Raw genomic sequence first — 27,141 nt, 5'->3', positions numbered from 1 at the left:
AAAAGGTTTTTTAAGCTACCAATTAATATATGCTTACTTTAGGAAAAATGAGCAAAGATGGTGTGGTAGTTTGAATGTAATTGGCCCCCATAATCCCATAATCTCATAGGTAGCAGCACTATTAGGTGAGGCTTTGTTGGCGTGGCTATGGCCTTGTTGGAGGAAGTGTGTCACTGTGGGGGTGGGCTTTGAGGTTTCATATACTCAGGATACTACCCAGTGAGTCAGTTGACTTCCTGTTGCCTCTGAGTCAAGATGTAAGGACTCTCAGCTCTAGCACCACATCTGCCTGCACACTGTCATGCTCCCCTTCATGATCATAATAGGTTAAAGCCCTGAAACTGTAAGTGAGCTAACCTAATTAAATGTTTCCTTTATAAGAGTTGCCGTGGTCATGGTATCTCTTCACAGCAATGAAAACCCTAACTAAGACAGATAGGCATGTGAAAAGATGAAAAAGATTCCTTCATGATTCATGGAAAACACTACAGTCATCATTTCACTATTTATCTTCCTGTGCAGAGAGGCACAAACAGATGACTTTCAACCTCTGCCCGTGAGATCTTGCTGCTTGTAGCCTGCTTCTTTCTATACTCTGAGCACCGTTCCTCCTGTCCAGTAGTGTGACTGCTTGGAAAGTGTCAGTGCAGGAGGCTCGTGTGTCAGCAGGAACCTGATGGTCCTGTCCATACGGGAACTTGGTGTTGAAGTACTTGTGAACAATGTGTTCTTCATCCTGAGATGAACTTCACATATCGTGAATATACTTTCAGCTTTGGAAAGACTGCAGTAAAACATCTTTGACAGTAGGATGTTGTCAAATTAGCTCCACCAGCCATGCAGGGCTCATGTTCATACACTACAGTGGAAACACCTTCACAGAACCCGACAACCACCCAACTCTACCCTGTGGCCACAGCTTTCTTTCACTTATGACCATGAGATCAAATGTACTGTATTTGAGTGTCTTTTTCTTACACTTTGTTTTCTATACAAAGTTTTATTAAAATAAGCAAAGATGAAACTGTGTGGCACTGTGCTATTATTGCTTTTCTCTGGAAGGAAAACATGATCTTCTGTGATAACCAATTACTTGAAGAAAGAAAAACAAATTAACTGGATGAGACACCTGGGCCCTGTAGGCATATTTACAGGACACTAGTCACCACAGCATATGTGGAATCTTGTCTTTCTGATCTTTAGTTCAGTTCTGCTAACATATGGGTCTCTAATACCTTCTAGACCAGCGTTGCATGGGTGAGATACAAAGGAGAGGTCGAGTATCTCTCAATTATTCTGACCTCAGGTTTATCAAGTCAGGCCTTTCCCCTTTATTTGGGATAACTGCATCTGTCTAGAGAGCTTTACCTGGACTGCCCAAATAACAATATCTAGCACGCTCCAGTGAACCAGGATTGTGGGTCTGAGCTGCCACCACCTTCTCAGTCAACACAGCATGAGACTAAAGAGTAACAGCCCTCAGGACTGAAATTTCCTTTTCAAATATTTCTTGCTTTTGACTTTTAATTTCTCCAGTAATCCAATTTTGGGTTTCATGATGTCAGTCATCCATAACAACTGAATATGCACTGTGTGACAGATGTTTCTCTAAGCACAAGGTACAGGGCAAAGAACAGAGGGAGACAGAAAAAGCTCTGCTTCCCGACGCAGCTGTGGAGGAAGGCAGGTGAAATAGACAATTAAAAAGTAAACATAAGCTTGGAGGTGGGAAGCTGCGAGGATGCTTTCAAAGGATAATTCGATTAGACTTGAGAAGGAGACACCAGCATGGAGATTGGGTCCTTCGGCATGGTCCAGAGATGGAGTGAGGTTCAGAGGCACCGGGGTCTCACAGGCTGGAGAGCAGGCAGGCAGCAAGTGAGCAGTTGGCATGTGTCTTAGTTGGGTTTCTATTTGGGTGATAAAGACCACGACCACAAGCAACTTGATAAGAAAAAGACTGGAGATGAGCTGACAAGTTGGGAAGAAGCAGACCATCAAGGGGAGGATAAAGGGGGTAATGGGAGATGAATATGATCATAATTCACTGTATCACAAACAAACTTGTCAAAAACAACAACAAAAAAGAGGCATCAGGATGAATGCTCAGTGCTTGAGCAAGCAAGTGATCCCTTGAACATGCATGAATCCTACCTTGCTAGCTCCTCAATCTTGCATATCTTGTCTCCTCACCTATGAGAAAATTTGTTTATGCCACCCAGTTTGTGGCTTTTACTATAGCAACCTGAGACTTGTTACATATATTTTTTCTATATCATACATACTTTGTCTGGAAAAAGGAGTGTCTATTGCTGTGAAGAGACACCATGACCACGGCAACTCTTATAAAAAAGAAGCATTTAACTGGGGGCTTGCTTACAGTTCAGAGGTCAGTCCATTATCATCATGGCATGCAGGGAACACAGTGGCAAGCATGGTGGTAGAAAGCAGCTGAGAGTACACCGTGATCCACAAGTGGGGAGAAAAAAGACGGGGCCTGGCAGGAGCTTTTGAAACCTCAAAGCCTACTCCAGTGACACACTTCCTCCAACAAGGCCATACCCTCTAATTCTTCTAATTCTGTCAAAGGGTTCCACTCCCTGGTGAAGCAGCATTCAAATATATGAGCCTATGGGGGCCATTCTTATGCAAACCACCACATTCCAGTTCCTGGCCTTCCTAGGCTTGTAGCTATAGCATAATGCAAAACTGCAGTCAGTCCAACTTCAAAAGTTCCCATAGTCTGTAACAGTCTCAATACTGTTTAAAAGTTCAATGTGCAAAGTCTCTTCTTGATTCAAGACAATCTCTTAACTGTAAGCCCTATAAAATCAAAACAAAAAAGCAGATCACCCACTTCCAATATACAATGACACAGAATTAACCTTAAAATTACTTCCCACATACAGTGGCACAGAACACCATTCTAAAAGGGTGGAAAGAGAGCATAGTGAGGAAATACTGGACCAAAGCAAGCCCCCAAACCAGCAGGACAAACTCCATGTCTGTGTCTCCATGTCTGATGACAAAGCGCTTTTCCCATCTCCAACTCCTTTCTGCTTGGTCTGCATCCAGTCTGCAGCTTTCCTTGGCAAGTAACCCACAACCCTGGCATCTCCAACATCTTAGGGTCTGCAACACAGTCTGGGCTCTACCCTCCAGATTCATGCATGGCCTTTCTGGGCCTTCATGCAGAGCTGCCCCTGACATACACCTGAGGGTGCAAATAAACACTCACCATTTTGACTTAGCTCATGGACAGTGGCTGCTGTCTAAAGAAACAAGAAACTTGGATGGGAAGACAGACTCAGAAGTCCATGGTGGGCCTTGTGCTGCACTTTTTCAAAGGACTTTAGTATTATGTGAAATACTACTACCTCTTGATCACAATTACTTCAGCTACAGACGTCGTAGCAAGACTCAACTATTCCAAAGCATCCCATTTCAATTCTCGTGCATCCTTGGCTGCTTTGCTTTTGGTTGTGTAGAGAAGACACAGGTCTTTGTGAACGACAAAAGCAATTGGTAGGTGACATACGTCTCATCTGAGACTGTGGTCAACCCATGGTCCTAACTTTATACTGTCCTTTGGTCAAGGGCCCTTTGATAGCCTGATTGCCAGCATTTAAAATGTGTGACCCAAACTCACTGATCTAACCTCAAGGTATATTTCTAAGGGAGAGCCATTGAGCCTTTTGCAACCAGTGGCATGATTCTTAGGTTGAAGTTGTAAGATTAGTCACAAGTACCTTTTGTTTCAGCCACATTCCAATTTTTAAGTGAATATTGGTTACTTTCAAGGGTCTGGCACCTATTCCCAAAGACCTTACAGAATACCAAGGATGTCAAGTATAAACTTAAAAAGAATCATCTCATTCCATTCATGTGAAACACAGCTCTCACATGGAATTTGACTTATGGAAGCTGTGGGGAACAGGGAGAACAGGGAAAGTGAAGGAGGAATGGTAGCCAACATCTGAGCAACACAGCTGCTCTTGTAATAGAACATTCACTTATTAAGTGGGGGTAATCCTTGGGAGTAAAATGTATCGTAAAAGCAAAAAAATGTAGCCTCTAAATATAAATAATAGTAGTTTGCCTCAAAGACAGGCTTTCTCAGCCATTTAGAATCTTAATAATGTGAGAAGCTGGGTTTTTAGCATGGAGTTAGTTCCCTTTAAAGCAGACACAATGCATTTGCAAACATCACTGTGGTCAAATGGTACTGAGTACTTTAAGTGATTGGTCTTTTCAAGGTTTTTGCAAAGCCTACAATACCTTAACACGAATGAGCAGACTAATTTATTATTTTCTTTTCTATCTCCAAGGATAAGTAAGCACATTTTAAATACTCTTTGTGGAAAATGTTCTGATTCAGAGCATATCTGTGTATTCTGACAAAGACTTAATTTTAGTATTCTGATAAAAAGTATTTTCCTTGTAAGATCAAAGGCTAACAAGAGTCATTGCATGTAATGACTTATGTTAGCAGAATTTTAAACAATTGCATACTGATATGTATCTTAAGATACTGATACCATTTTAAAGGAGAAATGAAAATGTTATTCTATTTCTCCAGGAGGTTCTTTCAGATTTTAGAAAGTGTATGTAGCCCAATACCAACTGGGATTTCAAGATATTGTTGTGATTACAATGCACATTAAAAATAATTTGCATCCGGGCAGTAGTGGTGTACACCTTTTAATCCCAGCACTCAGGAGGCAGAGGCAGGCGGATCTCTTTGAGTTTGAGGCCAGCCTGGTGTACAGAGCAGTTCTGGGACCGACAAGGCTGTTATACAGAGAAATCCTCTCTCAAAAAACCACCACCAACAATAACAACAATAATAATAATAACGATAAAAATACGCAAACAGTGGAAATAGAAAATAAACAAGGCATTTTCACAACTGTACACAGAACTGAAATAAGCATAAATATTTCACAAGGCTGGCTTAGACTTCTGTAATAACAGTAAAGACACTACATCATTCTTCCAGCTAACTCCTAAAGAAACTCACCAGTTGAACTTGGCACAAAAGAGTTTAATTATCATAAAGTGCATCAGTTGGCTAAATACATTATAAACAAAATCAGCCATAATACAGCATAACATCTTCATATACATAGAAATACAAATGGAACACTAGGAGTCAAGCTACTGGGAATTTTGCAATATATATGGTTATTTATTTTGTTTTCTTTTTCTGTAACTCACTTGCCTCAAAACTGTAATATATTTGAAAAGAATATGCCTTGATTAGCAAAAAGAGGTAGTGTTCTGAATGAGGCAAACCCCACTGAATCTATGGGTAGAGAATTGAGTTGAAGATTATGCAGAAAATATCCACATATAAGATATTAATAAATCAGGACACTTCCAGTAAGTAGCTTGACATTAATAATCATCATTTAAATCAAGGCTATTTTATTGCTTGCCTATCTAATTACAGCTCTTCAAAGCGCATTATCTTTGGCCCTAAAAAGTCATCTTTTAAATAGTGTTAACATTTCAAATAAGCCATTTTTATTTAGAGATGATAGACACAGCAACATTTCACACTGGATTCATCTTTATCTTCCCTACGGTGTTCACTGACTTAATCCTATATCATGTCTGAGACAGAAACGTTACCCAGAGTCTAACATGCAATTAGTTTTCACCTACTATAACTGGTGATTTTAAGACAAGCACACACATACACACACGCACACACAGTAGTTTGGAGCAATATACAGGCAAGACTGTAATAATTTATGTAAAGTATTTAAGAATATGGGCCCTGATAACAATTCTAACTAGTCTTTGTTATTGTTTGTTTTTCCGAGTAGTAACTACAATGCTGGACAAAAGACAGTTCAAAGCAGCAGTGAACACAGTTCTTATTCCAATAACTTAAGGAGACTTTATGTAAACTTTGTACACGTGCACGCTTGCTCTCTTCCAGTTCAGTCTTTTCGGTGGGATCTGCCCCTCTGCCGCAAATCTGCTGAAATGCCAGCTCGGAGGGAGCTGTCAGCAGCGCCTCAGTCATCTTCAACACTGTATGCTGGCCGTGCCACTTCGATGTCTGCCATGGCCGCCGCCGCCGCCACACTTCTAGCTTCTCTGGAGTTGACGTGTGGCCTATTATTAGCTCTGAAGAGAAAGAGGACCGTGTTAGTGAGGTGGACAAGGGGCCAGCTACACGCTCACTTTACTGTTCTCTCCTCACAGAAGAGCTACTTACACAATTACTGTAAAGCAATTATACATTCAACCACAAGTTGCTTGTGTCTTTGTGTGTGCATGTACATGTATATGCACGCTTATGGTGACCACAGTGAACCTGAGGTGTCATTCCTGAGATGCTATCCACTTAAAAGTTACATTCATTTATTCAGAGTGTGTGTGTGTGTGTGTGTGTGTGTGCACACGTGCGCGTGCCCCCAGCACGTGTGTGAAGTCTTCTGCTTCTGCTGAGGTGGGCCCAAGAACTGGATGCCGGTTGGCAGGCTTGGCGGCAAACACCTTTACGCAATGAGCCACTTCACCGGCCTCCACCTAATTTCCCAAGACAAGTCTCAGACAGGCCTAGAGTTCGCCAGTTAGGAAAGGTTCCATAAGCCTGGGCTGTAGGCAAGCCTGTAGGCATTTTCCTAATTAGTAATCACAGCCAAGTGCCCAGGCCCCTGTTGGTAGTGTCACCTCTGGGATGGTGGTCCTGGGTTCTATAAGGAAGCAGGCTGAGCAAGCCCGAGGAAGCAAGCCAGTCAGCAGCTCCACACCATGGCCTCCGCATCAGCTGCTGCTGCAGGTTCCTGCCCTGTTTGAGTTCCTGTCTTGACTCCCATAGATTATGAACAGGTGAGCCAAATAAACCTTTTCCTCCCCAAGTAGCTCTTGGCCATGGTGTTTCACCACAGCCACAGTAAGCCTAACCAAGACAATTATATACCTAGAGTCTTCCTCCAAGACATCCCGCTTGATCTGAAGTACAGAGGACTCCGCCCTTAGGATCTGTCCACCTTCTGCTCCTGATAGACACAGTGACGCTTCAGGTTCTAAGGACAGTGTTCTAAAAGTACGTTACAACACAAAGTTATTTCTTCTGAGTAAGACAGGTGTGCCTTCACTGTCATGAAAACATGCAGCATTCTTAGCCTCTAGCCGCTAAGTCTATGCAGTCAAGTGGCTAGTAAATTGCTAACCGAGGACTGTCAGTGAATCAGCAGTTGCAATCATTCAGAATCTTTCCCACATGTATTCAGTATATACCGCCAGGGAGGCAAACTCCAGCTTTTGTAGTCACAAGTTAGTGTGTCATGTCATGTTGGTAACATGACAACACTTAACTTTTCATCAGCAGTTTCTCATCCTTAAACACTCAGCCTCCTACATCCAATCAGCTTACAAGGGCGCAGGCCAAGAGCCCGGGACTCTGCGAGTTGCAGTCAAATCAAAAGGACACTGATTTGCCAGACCACAAGCAGAAGTGTCATGACCCACCTCATTCTGTTCTCCAGTGCGTCTATGTGAAGTTGCTTTTCCCCGAGCAGTTTCTTCAGGGATTCTACCTCTTTTTGCTTTTCCAGCAGTTCTCTCTGTAAATGGTAGTTAGTCTCTTCCAAAGTCTCACAGAATGCCTTTACAAAGAACATGCAGGCAGAGAAGAAATTATGTACTGAAGCAGTACCTTTCTCAAAAAACATTATTAAAGAGTCAGAAACACAGCAAAGACATAGGTGTAAAAACCTAAACCAATTGTTCTTCATGCTTATCTTTTTAGATTACTGCTATTTTGGCACTCAGTTCCCATGCACAGGGGTACCTATAAATTCTCTTCCTTGAGAATAACTATCATAGCAAACTCTGAAAGTAGATATGTGATTACAGATAAAGTAATAGAATATCATGTAAGAAAACGAAGAACAGTATTACATGGTTTTATTTTTAAAATTATAAAAGTTGTCAATTTCTATAAAAAAACAACTGCCTTTCCCCAGAATAAATAATCTGAATAAACTACGGTCATTTAGTAGAAATGATAGTCAGTTAATATACTCTGATAAACTAGAGGAATTATCAGTCAAATTAGTCTTCCAGGCAAGTTCTAAGAAAACTCACGCAACAGAAGTCATTAAGTGTATTCAAGTAGCTCAGGAGAAGAGAAAAGGCATGACCGTGAGCTTAGGGAAGCGGAATAATCCCGACACCAGACTCAACAAGAGATAGAAAGGAAAACAATGCACTCAGCAATTTGATACAAAATCATTATCATCTATATTCAGCAATTAAAAATCAAATTTTCTCTCACAAATAATTCCTTATCATTTGAAAATGTATGAATATATTTAGTGCTGATTAAAGAGTCCTCACAAAGTTACCCTTACATATGTAAGTAAACCTGTCAGTAGGACACAGATATCTACACCATACACCCTACAAACTAGGAATAGAATAACTTCCAAATCCATAAAAAGAGATAATACCAAGTGAAAAACCACAACTACCCACAGCTAATGGAAAACATCTCACAAGGATACAGGGGTTCTTTAAGGTTACAAAGAATGGTAAAGTATGCCCACTATGATGGTTTTGATTTATCTCCAAGGATATATTAGCAAGCACAATAATACAGGAAAATGCCATGCACAATATTAAGGACGAGTAGGGGAAAACTGTGGATATTAGTATTGTAAGGATACAATTAGCTATATGGGCAATTCAAAAGGATCTACAAAGATATAGTAAGGATGGGAAATAAACATACAAAACCCAACAATTCAATCACAACAATTTAGATTATAAAACAGCAATTACTAACAGAATGATTGGAAGTTAATGATGTCTTGGAACTTAAAGGAGAAAAAGAAATGAAAGCTTTATTGAAGAGTATTCCCAAGTAAAATGCAAGAGGATTTTCAAGGAATTCCTGAGTTGATTATAAAATTCACATGGAAGAAAAGCCAACCTTGAAAACAAACAAACAAACAAAAATGGTGAGAACCTCTGCTCTTGGGACTCTAAGCTTCTACAGTTACTACAATGAACTGTATAGAACAGTCAGGAGATAAATAAGTGAAATAGAACTGACCGGCTACAAACAGACAAGATGAATGATTCCTGAGACTGGAGAACTTTTAACCAGTGATGGATGGTGAACACTTTAATAAGTGGTATTGGGATGAGTAGTCACCCATACAGAAAAGCTAAGTCAATTAAAGCATGGTGTGAAAAGCAAGTTTTACTCTCAGAATATAATTTAAAGATTACATTTGTGTCCTGGAGTGTAGTAAAATAAAAATCACAGGAAATATGATGAAGTATGGTAATGGACAGCTATATAAGAGCCCTATGCAGCCATTAATCTAGAAAAGGCAGCTGGTAACCAAGAAAATCAGCCTGGAATCAAAAGGCTCATAACACTATAGGTGAGTGACGACAGGAAGCACTGGGAAACACACTGCTGATGTGTCCACTGACAGAGAAAAACAGTGGGAAGCTGAAGAGTACAACAGTATCAGATAGGTCAGCCCTACAAATAAGCTGCCTGTAAACCTTGGGTTTCTTCCAGGATGAAAAACTATCTCCACAAGGGGGGATTATCTTAGGAAAAATGTCCCTAGAGACTATGCTTTCAGAATAATCATTAGAAATATGCTGATGGAACTATGTACCTATTAATGAGACCTCAAAATGGTTTGTACTCTTAGAAAACAACCAAACTAAAACTGCTCTGAATGACTTGTAACATTAAATGATGATGAATGTGATGTATGCAATCTTCTGTGACGAGCAGCAGCTTCTAGAAAACATGTCATACAATTCACGGATGTTCTTCACTTACTTGTCTTTCTGGTTTTCTCAAACTTGGGAACAAGAAAAATTAAGTTCCTATGCTGCAGAATATCTAAGTTGGGAGTAGAAAGACTAAGGATTTAGGTTTTAATTATTTGTAGTCAGAATTTTTCCTTGAGAAATTTTGAATTCACATCACAATTCTTGATTATTGAGAATAGGTCTTCATGTGAGTCAAACCCAGCACTGCTGCACCTGCTGGTGCTGGGATTACTGGTGTGTGCCACTGTACCTGGTTCTCATTACTCACTTCTAATCACAACTGGTTTATTGTTAGTACGCACCAACCTCATTTCCTCTAATGATGTAATTTCCATGGAGGTATAGCTCTGCCAAAGGAGGCAGACCAAGTTAATATCTCCAATCTTAGTTTCCTCTCTAGTACAGGCACTTGGAGGCACAGAAATGTTTCCCTTTAATAGGGTGCAGGTAAGATGGGTATGGTAGCTCACACCTTTAATCAAGAACTTGGGAGGCAGAGGCAGGCAGATCTCTGTGAGTTCAAGGTTAGTTATAGAGTTCCAGGACATCCAGGGCTGTTAAACATAGAAACCCTGTCTTCAAAAACCAATGAACAAACAATAGATAACAGGTTGCAAATTGAAAAAGCAGAAATAAGATTTCTGCTTACTGGATTGAATAGTTTAAGCTGCAAAGAAGTTCATTATTGTCGTTTTATACATTTTCTTTAAGAAGAAGCTGCTGAAGGAACTCTACAAGCTGATGTTGTATGCTATTGTGTCTCTTTTGCTTTGAAATAGAAGAGTCAGTGTGGAATTTTTTCAAGTTCTTTTTATCTAAACAAATATTCATTTTCAAATACAGCTTTAAGAAAATACATTCATTTTACAGAAAAAATTCTAGGAGCTACATTCCATACTGCCTTGTTGAATATATAGGCTCAATATAGCTTTGGTGATTTATTCAACTAGTTTTCACAACCAATTTGGCAATGAGCTGATCAGCTCCCTTTGCCAAAGAATTATCCAGTATCTAATGCAATAGTGTGGCGTTTCAAAAATCTTAACTCAAACCAACTTCACTCTTTCCCAACTCAACCAGTGCATATTTTGAATTAAAAATATTTAGATTTTTTTTTTGTAAAAAGGAAAAATGTAATAATTAAAAATGTTGGGTTGGGGATTTAGCTCAGTGGTAGAGTGCTTGCCTAGCAAGCGCAAGGCCCTGGGTTGGAGCCTCAGTTAAAAAAAAATTAAAAATGTTTAAGAAGTGTCTTGTAGGAAGGCAGAACACTATTTGAAAGGAAGAGAAATCATGAGCTTTAAGAACTAAAAAGTACTAATGCCAACCGTTCTGTAGTACAATCGATACACCTAAAATGGAACTTCACTTTCCAAACACATTTTAGATCAAAATAACAAAATGAGCCCAAACCCAGGGACTACATAGGCTGCAGAGACAAATATCACAGCTAATAAATGAGGAGACCAATAACAACCGTCTATAGAACAGAAACCAGATCAAGGCTGTTAAACACATCCTGACTGTCTAGTATTTAAAAAAACAATAGAAAACAAACAGACAAAAACCCCCCAAACCCAAGCACAACTGGGAAAAACAAGTTAACAGAAGCTGTCTCTCAATGACATCAAATAACTGTATACAGAATAAATGATTTTTGAAGCAGTTTGTATATTAGATGTACTAAAACCAAAAACATTAAAGGTGTATTTATTTTTCACTAAGTAGTGAATCTTAATAAGAATGATAAATAGAAGCAAATGAAAATTCTGTAATTAAAAAATACAAGGACTAAAATTTAAAACAAATCAGTAAGAAATACTCAATGGCAGACCTGACAAGACAGAACTGTGAATCCCTGAATTCAAAGACAAACCAATAGAAATAATCCAATCTTGCAAACAAAGAAAAAAAAATAACCGAGTAAAATTAATTGGAGAAAAATCAACAACACTTCAGAGTTATGCAACAAAATGAAAATTATAAGGAGACCCAGGGAGAAGGGAAGAGGGACTTGCAAACTACTTGAGGAGATAATGGCCTTCTTAAGAAACCTCCACATCTGAGGTAAAGCAGCAGCCTCCAGGCCCAGGAAGCTCAGTGGGGAGAAGTGAGAAGAACACAGAGGCTGCATGGTGATGCATCACCATCAGATTAGTAAAAGTCAAAGACAGATCTCTTCCAAACAGAGCAAAGGTATCCATCATACAATGGGAATGGCAATCAAGGTAAAGGCTGACTTTTCATTTAGATCGACAGAAAAGGCGATGAAATAACCCATCCTAGGGGCTGCTAGGAAAACAATCTGGGGGAAAGGGAAGTACATAATGTTAAATGTTTGTGAGGGAATGGAGAAACAGAAACTCTCCCAAACTACCAGGTTCCGGAAACTACTTAGTAAAATAGTCCATTAGTTTAAAAAAGTTTCTTTCAAGTTAGACGTTAGGATGCTTTCCAAGAAAACAATTCCTTTCTCAGCAAACACCTTAAGAGAAAGGAAAGCATACATGTACCAGGGTTTAGAAGAAGTTGTCCATAGTGAGACTTAGGATGGTACAAAACTGCCAACACTCTAAGGATCATTCAGCTGGGGGTAGGGGAAACATTAAGTTGGTGCACACATTAAATGACAGAAGCATAAAAACTGATGACAGAGGCTATAAAATGGAATAGCCTGAAAACAAGCTAAGTGAAGGAAGGCAGAAAAGATTAAATATGTAAACTATCATGCACATCATATACATGAAAGATTATGTACATGGAGTACAGATATAAACACACCCACATTATTGCATGAACCTATATATATGAAACAAACAGAAAAGGCAAATTTATAGGGAATGGAAGCAGATTACAGATTGTCTTGGGGTGGGAGTGCAGAGTAAGATGTTTGAGATAATGTGAATACTCTAAAACTGAATTATGGTGCTGGTACCACAGATGTATAAATACTAAAAACTGCTATGCTATATATTTAACAATGAAATGACAAATAACAAATGAATAAAGCTTTTGAAGGTTTTCTTTCAACAAAGCGGTTTTTAAAAAGCTACAGCATTTACCCCACCACTCTAAAGAAGTGCTACAGTGTAGCTGAACAAAACTGCAAGCCTACCAATTCAATCTGTTTCATTTAAATGCCATTAAACATTTGGGGGTAAACTTGCATAAAATTCCAGCTAATCTATTATTAGCAAATCTGTTTTGTAAACCTAGCCTATTGCTTCAAGAAATGGGCCACTTTAATGTGTCAATCATTGTAATTTGAGTACCGTCAAACTCAAGCTGAACTGCTAACAAGACAATCCCGTCTACCTCTGAAGATCAGTTCAATTTGAATCTGACAGTAGGTTCCTCACTTGGATACCTCAGAAAAGGAATGACCACCACAAAATCATACTGCCAAATGAAGTAAAGCCCTGTAGCATTTTAATAATTTTTTGAAGCAGTAGAAATATAGTAGAAAGGACTTAATTTTAGATTTTTATTTATTACATGCCATGTATGGATTTTCATCTTTTCACTAAACTAGGACCATGCATTTGAATGAAAGAAACCTTTGATTCAAACATTAAAAGCTGCCTGCAGCAAAACCACTCTAACTTGAACTGATAATATTTTGCTGTCTGCTAATCCATCAAGAAACAATGTAGTAATTGTACTGTATTATTTATTCCTCTTTCACGTGACATATAATACAGCACTTACCCTGCTTTCTTCTAGGCTATCAAATGGACCTGGCGGATCATCCAGACAAAGAAATTCTCTCACTGCAAGGCTTTTCAAAGGTAAAAAAATTAGTTGGCATACAAATAACGTTAGAAAAGACAGCAGAAAACAAAAGGCACATTGAAGCTATACAGTGTGTAAGGCAAGAAATTTGTAGACAATACAAACAAAAGCAATTTATGTATGTGTCTTCACGTAAGTAGCTACATGCAATATCAAATTACAAAAGATACAAAGGTATTATGCTATCCATAGGATCTTATAAATGTAAATAAAAATCGCAAGTTTACTGTTAACACAAACCATAAGACGCAATAAACACAATTCAGAATAACGGTAGAGAGCAGCAACCTGAGTTGTGAACCTCACTCTGACCTTGAGGGAAGCATCAGTACCAATAGCTGAACAGCTGACACCTTGCTATGAAGGAAAGCAATTCTTATTTATTCTCTCCTCCATGGAACACTTCTGAAGTCTGAAAAGTCTTTACTCTGAAATACCTTAAAGACTGCCCTTGCTTGTTTATTGATTTACACATATATTTCTCCCCAGATATTAAGAGAAAAAATTCTGAACATCTCTTAATTACTAAATGTTTTATATAATGAAGTATACACTTTCCATCAGCATTGAGTTAAGAAGGTGGATCATCAACATCCTCACAATAAAACACTCCCCTTTTCCTAACAGCGATTCTGGGCCTGAGAGATAACTTGACATATATGTGCAGCTTACATGTTTTTTACTTGTCAAAGACAGGAACATGACTAATTGATACACTACATAAAGGAGATGCTACCCTGCATTGGAGAGAATGGGGCTTTGGGGTTATATTAGTCCTGAGAGGTTTCTAATGACAAGGCTGTGTAATCAGGAAGAGATAAGTTGGATACTGAGAGCTCTTCATAAAGAAAAATAGGAATATAAAACAGTAGTATTAAGACAGCCGATGGCAAGCAGATCCTAGACTGTCAAGTCTTTATAAGACAGGGGAAGGACACACGCTCAGGGAGGCTGAGGAAAGACAAATGTCCATGATCATGGCAGAGCTTCAGGGTGGTGCCGAACCACCTGCTACACAACACTTCTGTCCCTCTTAAGATTCAGGCCACAACAGGGGACATTCTCCTGTTTTTCACAGAAACCACCTGTGGGTGAACCAACCAGTCACTTCCTTTACTAAGTGGTGACTTGTCTCCCCAAGGCTTCTACATAGGGGTCTTCCTTCAGCTCTTTGACCAGCCAGGGCAACCCCAAGTCTTTCACTCAACAACACCAAGCAGTAAGGATGTTACTCCACTTCCTCTACTGCTTCGGTTCCTAGATGCACCACCAATGCACTACCACTGTCCCACTGCATCACACCGCTTTCACACTTGTAGCAGCTCTGGAAGGCAATACCTATTTCTCTATCTCAGCAAGGATATCAAAGTCTAGACAGAAAAACGACCATCATGGTGTCACAAAGTACAAATGGTAGAGGACATTAAATCTGTCTTCTGAGTATAAATTCGTGTGTGTCCCTTTCTATCTGAAAACTGTTTGTCTTTTGTCTTGGTTAAGTCAAATTCTTTTTTGTAGGGCACTTTCCTCTGAACATACTCATTTGCACGCATGGCTATCAAGTTCTGGTGCTTAGAATACTGCAGCTGGTTTAACAGCACAGAGTAGAACGGGACTACCAGTCTTCCGGTGTAGGGATTATACACCACCCACCCACTCTTTCTACGAAGTGCCTACAGTTAGATATCAGTGAGGCATTGGAAGTGGGATGTGAAATACTTGTGAAAACAGAGAAGAGTTGAACACTGGTAAGGTATGTAATGGTGAAGTGATGTCAGTGTAGGAGACAGCATAAAACAGACGTATTTTAACTATGAGACTGTGCAAATAACTGTACTTCACTTTGACAAACCAAATACCACACTGTTCCTGGCATATAACCCATAGGCTTTACTTGTGCAGTTTGATTACAAAATTCTCTTTCATCTGGCAAATCCTTCTTCACTTTCTCAAACATGGTCCAAATATCATTAATTCTTTAGAGACCAGCTCAAATGTCATCCAGTCATAAGTTCTGACATTTCCTCAGTGAAAAGATGTATTTCTTTCCATTATCACTTCTGGGGCACATTTTCTCACTTAGATTTAATACAAGACCAGCACCTATTTCATCTTTGTGTGGCCATACTTTCATACAATAAGCTCTAAATAAAAATGTGTTGAATGGGTAAAATTTCTAATAATTCCTGTTATCGTGGAAACAGTGTTTATTTTCAATTTGTTTTTCCTGTGTTTTATAAATAGACCTGAAAACAATATTCTCAGTACTTTAAACTAGGATATTTTAATTTCCTTTCATCTTGCCTCCACTCTCGCCTTGTCACAGTTGGAGCAATTCTAACTAACAGTCCTAAGCGCTGCCGCCAGCTGGGATGAGAACAGCTGTGTGGTAAGGCTATCAGACTGCACATAATCCACCAGAAGGAAAAGTGAAGACTGATTTAACACATGAGCAATAACTCACACATATAAAGCCACATTCATTTTTAGTTTTTTGATATTTTGCTGTGTATGGGAGTGTGCCTGTGTGTGTTTGCTCTACACGCACACAGTGCTCCTGGGGAAGAGACTGTCAGATCCTCTTGGGGCTGGAATTACACATGGTTGAGAGCTGCCATGTGGGTGCTGAAATTTGAAAGTGGGTCCTTTGGAAAAGCAGTCAGTGCTGTTCACCCCTGAGCCAATACTCCAGCACCCCCAAATCAGACAAATAAACAGTGTCTCTTGTGTAGGGCAGGCTGGTCTGGAAGTTGAGATCCCCTGCCTCATTTCCTGTGTGCTGGGAGTCTCTGGCAAATGACCGTACAGTTCTCTGTAGAGATCTGCAAGTAGGGTTTCATAAAGACATGCAGAAGTTTTGTCTGTTCCTTCTTCCCTTGGGAGGAATGTCCTCTGTTCTCTTTTCTGCATAAAAAGTGAAAGACTCTTCTCCCCTATATTTTGAAACACAATGGAGTCTTTGAACAGTGGATTCCTTTTCCCTCTACTGTGTGACTTGGGATGGAGGAGACCATGGACATCCCGTACATGGAGCACCACAGGAATGGTACCACCGACAGCAGAAGTGCTGCAAGGAACTGAGCCTTTGACAGGCTGAGAAGCAGGCACTTGTGTTGACAGAAGAAGCAGTCCTGAAAGGTGGAGAGACGATGCAATCAAGCAGGGAGCTACTATACCAGGTTTAAGAAGCTGACCTTGAATTTGGAGATAGATCTCTGCAGCCTCAGAGTCACTGCACCCTTTGGATTCTTCCTTTCCAAGTCATGCATTTTCCGACCCCATCTGAAGCTCACCTTCTAAATGTACAAACCCACTCCCAGTACTGCTCCTTCCTCCCCGTGTCTGTGCTTTAACAGTCCACACCAGACCGAGCAGCAAGTTACACACTTCTTCTTTTATTCAGACAGAAGCTTAACTTCTCTATAGACGTGAGATCAAGGAGTTCAGGGCTAGCCCTTACGACAGATAATCCTTCTCATCACCCTCTCATGCTGAACAACTAAAGAAACCTCTTTCACTGTAAGTTAAATGTTACACATCACTCAGAAAAAATAATGTATACTTAAACAAAGCAAAAGTATATAAGTTCTTAACTGTATTCCCTAAATGTCTGACGATGTAAAATAAAAATAGTAATAGACCTAGACCGATAAATGTTGAGGTAAGCTAGATACTTTGTAAATTTTAATCTTCTAAGATGCTAAGAAAATGAAAACTTTTACCACCTTACTTGGCTAAGAAATTTTAATTTTCCTGAAATGTATATTTAATGAATTGAGCAAAGCTACTACCAGTGACCCGAGGTGTGCTGTTTTAGTAATCTCCCAAAAAATGTTTTTAGATTTATTTTGTGCATATAAATGATTTGTCTGCATGTATGTAAGTATACTATGTGTGAGTCTGCTGCCCATGGAGGTCAGAAAAGGGACTTGTGTCATCTGGAGCTGGAGTAATAGATGGTTGTAAACCAACCTGTGAGTGCTGGGAACTGAACCCAGGTCCTCTGCAAGAGGAACAAATGCTCGTAACCACTGAGCCAACTCTCCAGTTTCAGGGATCTTGAATGTTCCTAGCAAAGTCTAGTAGTTCTTTTTTTTCTCCTGAGACAGGCTCTCTCTATATAGCCCTGGCTGGCCTGGAACTCCTCACAGAGGTCTGCCCGCCTTTTCCTCACGTGCTGGATTGAAGACGTGCCCTGTCACATCTGGCTTAAGTCTGCTCTTTTCATTTGCAGCTCTAGGGTTCAAAGCCAAAGCCCCGTGAATACAAGGCATACGTTCTTTACTGACCTACATCCTTCTTTTTCTTTTTCCTGATAAGTAGATTTGATCTATTTTATTTCATCTATTTTGTTTTTTGAGATGACCTTTGTAGGCTTGGCCTCAAACTCAGTCTTCTGGCCTTTACCTTCCTAGGGCAGGTTGTCCAGGCTTCTGTACCATACTTGGCTGCAATGCCTAACTTTTAATGATTGAAATCTAGTACTGGTAATTTTAAAAACGATGCATCTGAAGAAGTTACATTTTGCTAAGCAAAGTTACTTCAAGTGGTCCATAGAGTGTATTTTAGCACAGTTTCAGTACAAAGACATCAGGCTTACTGAATATGGGGCAAGAGAAAGCATGCATAGATTTCTTCATTACATTACGGTATAGTGTAAGATAAATTTCAAAGGCCTTTTCTATGATTCCAGTTCTTCCTAGTTCTTATTACTGCTTTTTCTGTCCTGGCATTAATGATAATCTTTCTTCTTTTGGATTTTGAGAAATGTAAATATATATATTTATATTTGTACATGCACACACACAAATATTCTGTCTCATTTGTACAAACTTCTCTTTTCTAATTGAATATTAACAAGTTTGCCATTCATTTACTCAAGAGATACTGAGAGCTGACTGAGTCAGCGCTGCACTAAGCACGTATATTGCATAGTAAATGAAATAACCACATAACTAAATCTCACAATCTGGTGAAAAAAACAAAACCAATAATCACAAAAATACTGTGCAACCCAAAATGTGATGAAAGTCAAGTACCAACCAGCCTTTTAAAACTGAGATGTCATGAAATTAAATTATACTGGTAATGGCTAAAGTGTTATCGTCTCAATTCTTAAGACTGGTACAAAGTGAGTATCATCCTACCTAGAGGTAGAGAAGTTCATTACAACCACAGGTGTCTTAAAGCACTAGGAGACAACTTTCAAACCATCGAAGGGCTCCTACAAATACTCTGAGGAAGGAGAGACCTTGTTTTTTGTAGTGGAGAGGCAAAGGGCTAGTCAGGAAAGGCAGTTACCTAATGAAGTGAAGTTTGTGTTGAAATTTTTGGGATGTAGAGGAGTTACAGTGGAGTAGTTTGAAATATTGCCTTTCTAGGAAGCAATAAACCTGAAGACCAAGAAGCATGATAATGTTAGATAAAGAGGAGATGGATACAGCTGATGCACAGAGAACGGATGAATGGAGAAATAACAAATTCATGGCTGAAAGACAGCTGAGTAGGCTGGGACCAGAATGATCTCATCAAAGTGCATCACAAAACTATCAGGCTATAGTGAGCTGCAGAAGGAAGAAGGGATGAGGAGAGGAAGATGAGCAGGACAATAGTGATTATGGCAGGGAGCTGCTTGCACTAGCATGGAGAGGGCGTGCCACAGGAAAAGTAGACTAGTTCGAGTGTCCTAAGACATAAGGCACTAGAGCAGTGAGGGTGTGTGAAAGACTTGCAGGTCTGGGTAGATACTGCTGCTGAGGTGGCACACACTGAGGAGCGGATGCTCAGGTAGAGCATGCAGGGCTCGTGCAGGGTTGAAGGTGACATGCAAAGATGGAGTGAGAGAAAGAGAAAGACATAGAGGGGTCCTTGGTTACTTTCCACCATTATTTGAAAAACTACAAAGAGCTCAGACATGTACCATATGCTACTGTTCACTGAAAATGCTCTCTGTAGTTTTTTCAAAACAGTTCTATTTTTTCTAATAATGTAAGTCCTTCAAATGTGATAATTCATTAAGAGATTTTCTTATACAAAAGCAAAAAAAAAAAAAAACAAAAAAACTTGATCCTTTTCATACATGGTTCATTGTTTCTAGAAATTTTACTTTACTACATGAATTAATCTAACTGAAATTTTCCCTTTATGTTTAAAGCTTTAATATAAACAAAATGCTAAATAAAATCCTCAATTGAAAGAAAACAAGAAAATTCCATGCAGAGATTTATTTGGGAGAGCTAATTCAATTCCCACCCCCCATTATGTTCTGATATGAAGTTGGTCCTAAATTTATTCTTCAGTTTAAACTGGTTTTTGAAATAACTTTATTATCTCTTATTTTAATTTGTTACATACCAGTTAGCAATGTCCTTGTGAGCTACTAAGTTTTGGAGAAATGCTTGTAATCCTAATTGTCTATCTTCTAGAAAGTCTGCATTGTAATTATCTTTAAACCAGCGTTTAGGAGGAAGTGCTAATCGAAAGCCTGGAAACATCTCTTTTAACTGAAAAAGAGAGAGAGAGAAAAAAAAAAACCCGTTAAACTCAATTACAGGAATTGAGTACTGTTCTATACCACTGACTATGTGAAATTTCACCAAACATTAGGATAACTAAACTAAGTCTGCAGTGCATCTTGATGCCACCAGAGCTGTGCACGCAGGCAATTCCAGTTGCTCCACACCAGTGCCTGCTCATGGTATTTTCCATTTTCTCTTGTTAGTCATCCTGGGGAAAGCAGTAGGATTTACTGTGGCTGTAATCTGAATTTCTGACTTCATAAATACTGTTAAATTCTATATAATTGGCGATTTGCATATCTTCTCTGGTGCATTACCTATTCAACTTTGGACCAGCCATTGGGAAAAAAGAAAAAAAACAAAACAAAACCAAAAAAGTTGGGCTGCAGCTTGGAAGATGGATCCACGCCCGCAGGATGATCTCCGGCTCAGGCAGTAATCAAGCAAGGGCCTTGTCCCTACAACATCGAGAACCTAAACTCTGACCAAGACCTGAATGAGCCTGGAAGCTGATTCTTCCCCAGAGACGCCAGATAAGAGTCCAGGCTGGCCAAAAGACTGCCTGTGAGCTTGTCTGGCCCTGAAAAGCACTCACACTCTATCCCAAGCCACTGTTAGTTCTAACAGTTGTTCACGTTCCTTTAGTTATAAGTGATGTTAAGTAGATTTTCCTCAAACTTTTGAGGTTATAAATTATATATGAAATATTAAGCATTTCATATTTATATTAGAACAATTTTTCATAAATATGCAGCTAACCATGCAGATAACATTGATGATTATTATAGTGAAATGAAGTCTGATTTTCTTATGAACCCACAAAGACAGGGAACAGATTGATAACTCACAACTGAGGGGCAGCTTGGGATTTATTGACTACTTACTTTGTCATTAAGCCTAGAGAAGTCGGTGTACCTTCTGAAAACTACCCAGCTTTCTTCTGGGGTTTTCTTTACTAATATTTTATATACCTAGAAAGAGAGAAAGGGGTTGATAGAGGGAAAGGGATATTGAGAGATGAGAGGGGGAGAAAGAGAAGGAAGACAAAGAGGTCAAACATTTCTAGAAAACTTGATATAACAAGCAATTTTTATGCAAGAAATATGAAGTCATTCAGATAATCAATATATGGAGATGGAGACACCAAAATTATTTTTAAAACTATGACCAAGATAAAATGCCACAGTACATGTGTGGACATCAGATAATAACATCCAGGAACTGCTTTCTCCTTCTACCATGAGAATGCTAGGAATGAGCTAAGGCCATCTCACCGAGCCATCTCACCAGCTCCATCCTACCTCTTAGTAGCATCATCGTGGACGTATTCTCCTGTGACCGTAGGTGGACAAAAACACTCATACCCTAGCAGACTCTCAATGAGTACACATTCTTTCTTAAAATGGGTAGGTCAAAATAAAGAAACAGCCATCAGGTTACAATTGGTGAAACGTTTTAAATGATGGTTTCATACAGATTCACATCTTATCCCAGTGGTATATTTGTTTCTTCAAAAATAATGTCTACAGTTTTCCTTGGAGGTCCTCTCCTCCAGGCAGAAGTTAATAGCATGAAACATTAGAGTAAACATAAAAACTTTACTGCAAGAAAATCCAAAAGCAAACCCTTCAACCTAATGTGACTTTAGCAGGGTTAAGGCTAAACACATACAGGCCAATATACATAAACAAACAATATTAAAGTATGTAAACTAGGTGGGGTGTGGTGGCCCCTGCCTATAATCTCAACACTTGGAGGCAGAGGCTGACAGATCTGCATGAGTGCAAGGCCAGCCTGGTCGACACAGTGAGTTCCAGGGACAGCCAGGGCTACATAGAGAAGCCCTGTCTCAAAACACTAAAGAAGAAATAAACAAAACAAAACAAAACCTAAAAATACTAAAACTGGACAGATTTTTAAAAATAGTAGTTAATAAACAGAAAACAACTATAGATCTCTTCAAAGAATATCAAACAGCTATACCAGACAAATCTGACCACAAGACCTGCACCAGCAACTACGAGACATTAGCAGGAGGAATTAAAGACTTAACCAGTGGGTTCCTCAGCTGAAGACAGTACTGTGAAGGTGAAGGGTCTCCCAGGAACTTGTAGATCTAACAAAGCCAGTGCACAGGGCAGAGAACAGCAAAGGCCATCCCGAGAAACAACAGAGCTGGAGTGCTGAAACTACTGGGGATCAAGGCCTACTAAACACTGTACTAATTAGGGTTGTGGAACTGGTACAAGACTGAAAACTGGAGTATAGAAGGAGATTCACCTTTATGAGTTATGTCACAGGCAACATCAGAAATGAAGAGTGCTTTGAAGTAAAAGCCTGATTAAGAGATTTTGTGGAACAATACAAATGGCTTGGCCTTTCACCATATCATGGGCGTAAGAATCACTCCTGGATGGTCTGCTGATAGAAATGTGAAAGATCTAGCAAAAAACTGTTGGACAAAAAACACAGACAACACCTTTACAACATTAGAGGAGCAAAGATTGTAAAAAGTGCTAGCCAGAGCCAGGTGTGGTAGACATGCCCAACCCTAGCATCTGAGAAGCAGAGGCAGCAGAATGCATGTCTGAGGACAGGCCAGGTTACACAGTGAGACCCCATCTTAAAAGAAGAGACAAGAGGGAAGAATATAGTAATAAAAGAGAATAACGAACTGGGCCATGTTAAGACTATGCTCATTGCATGCACTAAGGAAAGGTAAAAACAGTTACAACACACATATCTGAAAAAGGACTTGTGTCTAGAATGCAGAAAACTGCAAAATGGAGATGTGTAAGAGAATATTCAAATAGCCAAAAAGGTTTTGAATGTTCGTTTTTTTTTTTTTTGTTTGTTTGTTTTGTTTTGTTTTTTGTATTTTGAGACAGGATTTCTTGGTGTAGCCCTGGAACTTGTTCTGTAGACCAGGCTGGCCTTGAACTTAGAGACCTACCTGCCTCTTGCTCCCACGTCCTGGGATTAAAGGCATGTGCCACCACTTCCTGGCTAGGTTTTGAATGTTTTAATGTAATTAGTTATTAAGAAAACTCACATTTTATACAGACCAGAATACATGAATTAAGAGGGCAGGAAAACGGTGACACACACTGCAGTGGCATGACCCTACAGATAGAGCACGGCTCACTTCCAAGACCGGGCCTCTGAACCAGCACCTTTACTCCTAAGTAGACTGCAAATGGAAATGTGTACATGTGTTTCTCAAGAGGTCAGCACTAAATGATCACAGCAACAGTGTCTGAAAGACCCTGAAAAAACAAGTACTCCCAGCAATAAAAACGAGCTGCTGAAAAAGCTTAGGCAAGATTAAGGGCGACTCTTACAAGCATACTGCTGAAACAAAACTGGATCCCAAAGAGCATGTGCTCAACAACCACATTTATGTCACGTACAAAAAGGGGCAAAATTAACTGAGGCTAGCAGAAAAATACTGGGTAAGTGGGTACTGGCTGTCAGGGAGCATGGGTGTTCTAATGATGTTTTTTTCTACCCATGTGCTAATTACAGAGGTACGTCTGGTGATAAAGTAAGAGTTTGCAAAAGCATAGTGGAACTCATTGGGAAATAGCCATGGAATTTTATGGTCAAGAATTTGAAGTACAGGCTTGCCTTAGTCAGGACGCACTTAAGCACACAGGTCTTTTACTTGTTACTGGTGTGCAGCAGAAGCCAATACTTACGGTAAATTTGGCTCGTTCTTCCATAACTTCATAGCCCAGAATCGTAGGTGTAGAAGGTCTATCTTCCCAGTTCACTATGTCAGGATGCTGCTCTTCAGCGTCTCTTGGTCTAGTAGAATATTCAATGGATGAATCTGTACCTGTAAATTTAGTCCTTATGAGAGGACTACCACAGACCGATGATGTACTGTCCATCCGATCCTGAACATTCGTCTGCTTAAAATTACCCGTATTTGAGTCTTCTAACTGGCCTTTGGAAGAGTTTGAGCTTGTTGAGACACTACCAAAAGAAGAACTCCTTTGATTTCTGTTGGTTGTAAAACTAGAAGCAGAGTTTCCTATTGGCATAGGAACTGGGACGTAGGGGGTTGCCATCTTCTTCGGCCTTGGCAACAAACCTGTATACTCTTGACTCCAAACACTTAAAGAACAACCAATATGCAGTTCATTATTTTCTTCTTAGGAACGCACTATCTAAAAATGAGAAGGGAACATTGAAGGGTTAGTCTTCTACCTAGAACATAATCCAAAAGAAACAAAATGTTCTTTTGAATTTGTGACACTCAATTAGTTTATGAAGACATCCTTCTAACACCTTCCTTTCATCTAAATTATGTCCCTGGACTCTTGTTTGCAAGGTGAAGGAATGCAATTTATTCTATATTTCTTTTCTTAACCCTCCTAATACACAGCGTTCTTCTTTTTTGTGCCTACTTTAATTCCTTTATTTTTGCAATGCTCATTTCAAATGGATTCAATCCTAACATACATACAAACACACCCCTCCCTCCCCCAAAAGAGGAAGAATAAGTAGTTCTGTCATCCTGACAGTGCTATAGGTTGAGTATAGGAAGAGAAAGGAAAAACCATTCACATTGCCTTTTTATATACCAAGGACTTAAATATGCTAATCATAGTCAACCAGAAACTTAGGTGGTATGTACTAAGGAGTGCTCTTTTATCTTGGTAGAGATTTGGGAACTAAGGCAGCTACTCTACCCCTCTCTTCTTAAAAACTGATGTATTTAATTTTCAGACAGGGTCTGGATAACTTACCAGGGTGCTGCCTATGAACTTGCTAAGTACCAGCCCTGACAGGCTTGAACGTTTATCTTCTCGCTGCAGCCTCAGGTCGCAGGGATCCACACCTGCACCACCAACCCAGCAACAAGTGTCCTGAAAGTAACATTTTATAAAACTTAGCATCAAATACCTCAAAAGTAAATTTGATCAAGTGAATGAATCTTGATGAAGATTTGATCAAGATTCACAGTCAAAATTAAATGATTAAAATTTTGTTTTAGTTTGTAGACTATTAATTCTCCATATTCTAGGGTCCAAAAGATGATTGTGTCAGAATAATTTTGTACTATAAAGACGTAATGATATACCATTCCATCATTAAGGAATAAACTAAAATTTTAGGTGCTGACCACTAGAAATGACAGGTCTATACACAACAGGGGATCTACCAGCCCAACTTCATTTGCTCAACTCTACTGCCCTTGGGAAGATGCTGAAACAGGATTTTTTTTCAACCTCACGTGGCCAGTGAACCTTCCTCAAGAGTCGACTATTCAAGAACCTGGAGCTGCTGACTCACCTCTTGCCTTCTTTTTGACGCACCCCTCCCCTCCACAAAAAAGAGAAAGAATAACTGAGCATAACTGAGCATGACTTCTCAGCGCCAGCGCGCTGGCCTTTGACATCTGCCACCCGAGGCCCGGGGCTGCGGGAGGCGGCCCAAGTGTGCCCCGGAATTCCACCCGGGAGCCGCCGCCGAGCGTGCGGAGGGCGTGTCGCGTTCTTTGGGGGCGCCGGACGCGAGTCCCGGTGAGGATGCTGCCGTGCTACCTGTCTCCCTCGGACAGGTGAGGAGGTGACAGCGAGGCGGCGGAACGCAGGCCCGGGGCACCCGGCGGGGCGGTGTGGTCGGCGCGGGCCGCGACCCCTGGGACCCCGCTCCGCGGCCTCCAGCGCTCCGGGGAACCGAAGGTCGGGGGCGGCCAGGGGGCGCGGCGCGGACCCCTGCAGCGCCCCGCACCCTCCCGCCGGCCGTCGCGGCCGCAGCTGTCCCCGCGCCCTACCTCCCAGCGGCCCCGCGCGCTCGGGCGAAGGGAGGCGGCTCCTCTGCGACGGCGGCGGGTCGCCTCCTCCCCGGGGCCCGGGGCGACGCACGCGACCTTCAGGCCGAAAGCAGCCGCTCTGCGCCTCGGCTCGGACACCCAGCCCGGTTCCCGCGAACCGGAGGGAGGGGAGCCGCTCCAGGAAGTGACGTCACACCACGCCGCCGCCGCCCCCGGAGGCTCGCACGCGAGTTGTGGGTCTCCCGTCTCCGCCGTGGCCAGAACAAATCTCATTTCCTCGCAGGGAAGCGATGGTTTTTTCACAGACTTTATTATTAAAAGTGACTTTCTGAGAAGTGGGGCTACGATATCTAGTTTGCCAAGTAGGTGACAAAAAGAAAAAGACTTCAATTCCCAGGAGGCACTGTGGGTAACCTCGAGCTTTGCATCATGGGACTTGTAGTTACCACTGGTTTGGGGTGGGCTCATTTTCCATAATTAGCAGCTCTTTGATGGATGAAAACTGATTTGAAAAATAGGCAGGTAGAACACTATTTTATTGTGTATTCGTCCCATGCAATTTAGGACTTTTCTCTGGCAAGGATTTCTAAATTTCTTAGTAATTTATCCCAAGTGATAACAATATTGGGCTGCTTAGGTCTGCTCATTTGAAAACCTATAATGTTTCAGTAACACTACTATTTGATGGTTATATATCAACGTTTACAGGACCAGTAGAATTGTGCAATCTGATTTAAAGATCATTTCATGATTTCTAGGGCTTTGGGGCAATAACAAATGAATGAATGAAAGCAAGAAAGAAAGAAAAAGGAAAAGGAAAGGAAACATGGCTGCTCCTAGGTATGGTGGAGGAGAAGGTTTACTGTAAATATGTGGGAGAGCATAGGTAGAGATAGACACAGGGACATCTGGAGAGGCCAGTCTGGGGAAGGGATAGGGCACAGAGGGGAACCAGGTGCAGCAGGTCCGATCTGATGTGTTAAACAGGTGGAGTAGTCAGGTTCTCTAGAGTCACAGAACTTATTGAATGGAAATCTCTCTCTTGCTCTCTCTCCATATATATGAATTTATTGGAATGACTTACAGGCTACAGTCCAACAATGGCTCGTTATGAATGGAAAGTTTAAGAATCTAGTAGCTGCTCAGTCCCACGCGGCTGGGTGTCTCAGCTGGTCTGCTGGGATCTCCAAGAAGGAATGGATGGCTGACGGAGGTGAGGGCAAG

At 40.5% G+C, this 27,141-nt stretch overlaps 1 protein-coding gene across 3 annotated transcripts; it reads right to left on the bottom strand.

Annotated features, from left to right (window-relative positions):
• Nucleotides 1-5,023: 5,023 nt before the first annotated feature.
• Snx16 (sorting nexin 16) lies at nt 5,024-26,087 on the bottom strand. 3 transcript variants are annotated; one of them, XM_036178490.1, is made up of 10 exons: nt 25,918-26,087; nt 24,887-25,006; nt 24,058-24,304; nt 23,831-23,970; nt 21,017-21,103; nt 19,969-20,117; nt 13,531-13,600; nt 7,489-7,625; nt 6,938-7,057; nt 5,024-6,138 (listed from the first exon to the last, which is right to left on the bottom strand). In XM_036178490.1, exons 3-10 carry the CDS (start codon nt 24,203-24,205, stop codon nt 6,027-6,029), a joined length of 963 nt encoding a protein of 320 aa, XP_036034383.1. In that variant the 5' UTR covers nt 24,206-24,304; nt 24,887-25,006; nt 25,918-26,087; the 3' UTR covers nt 5,024-6,026. The 3 variants fall into 3 exon arrangements, with proteins under 3 accessions (XP_036034383.1, XP_036034382.1, XP_036034384.1); XM_036178489.1 differs by having other exon boundaries at nt 23,831-24,304; XM_036178491.1 differs by lacking the exon at nt 6,938-7,057 and having other exon boundaries at nt 23,831-24,304.
• Between the last annotated feature and the right edge of the window lie 1,054 nt (nt 26,088-27,141).

This window comes from Onychomys torridus, chromosome 2 (genome assembly GCF_903995425.1).
Source record: "Onychomys torridus chromosome 2, mOncTor1.1, whole genome shotgun sequence".
NCBI classification, from domain to species: Eukaryota; Metazoa; Chordata; class Mammalia; order Rodentia; family Cricetidae; genus Onychomys; species Onychomys torridus.
The sequence above is the reverse complement of the archived record's forward strand: the minus strand, read 5'-3'. Positions and strand labels throughout refer to the sequence as shown.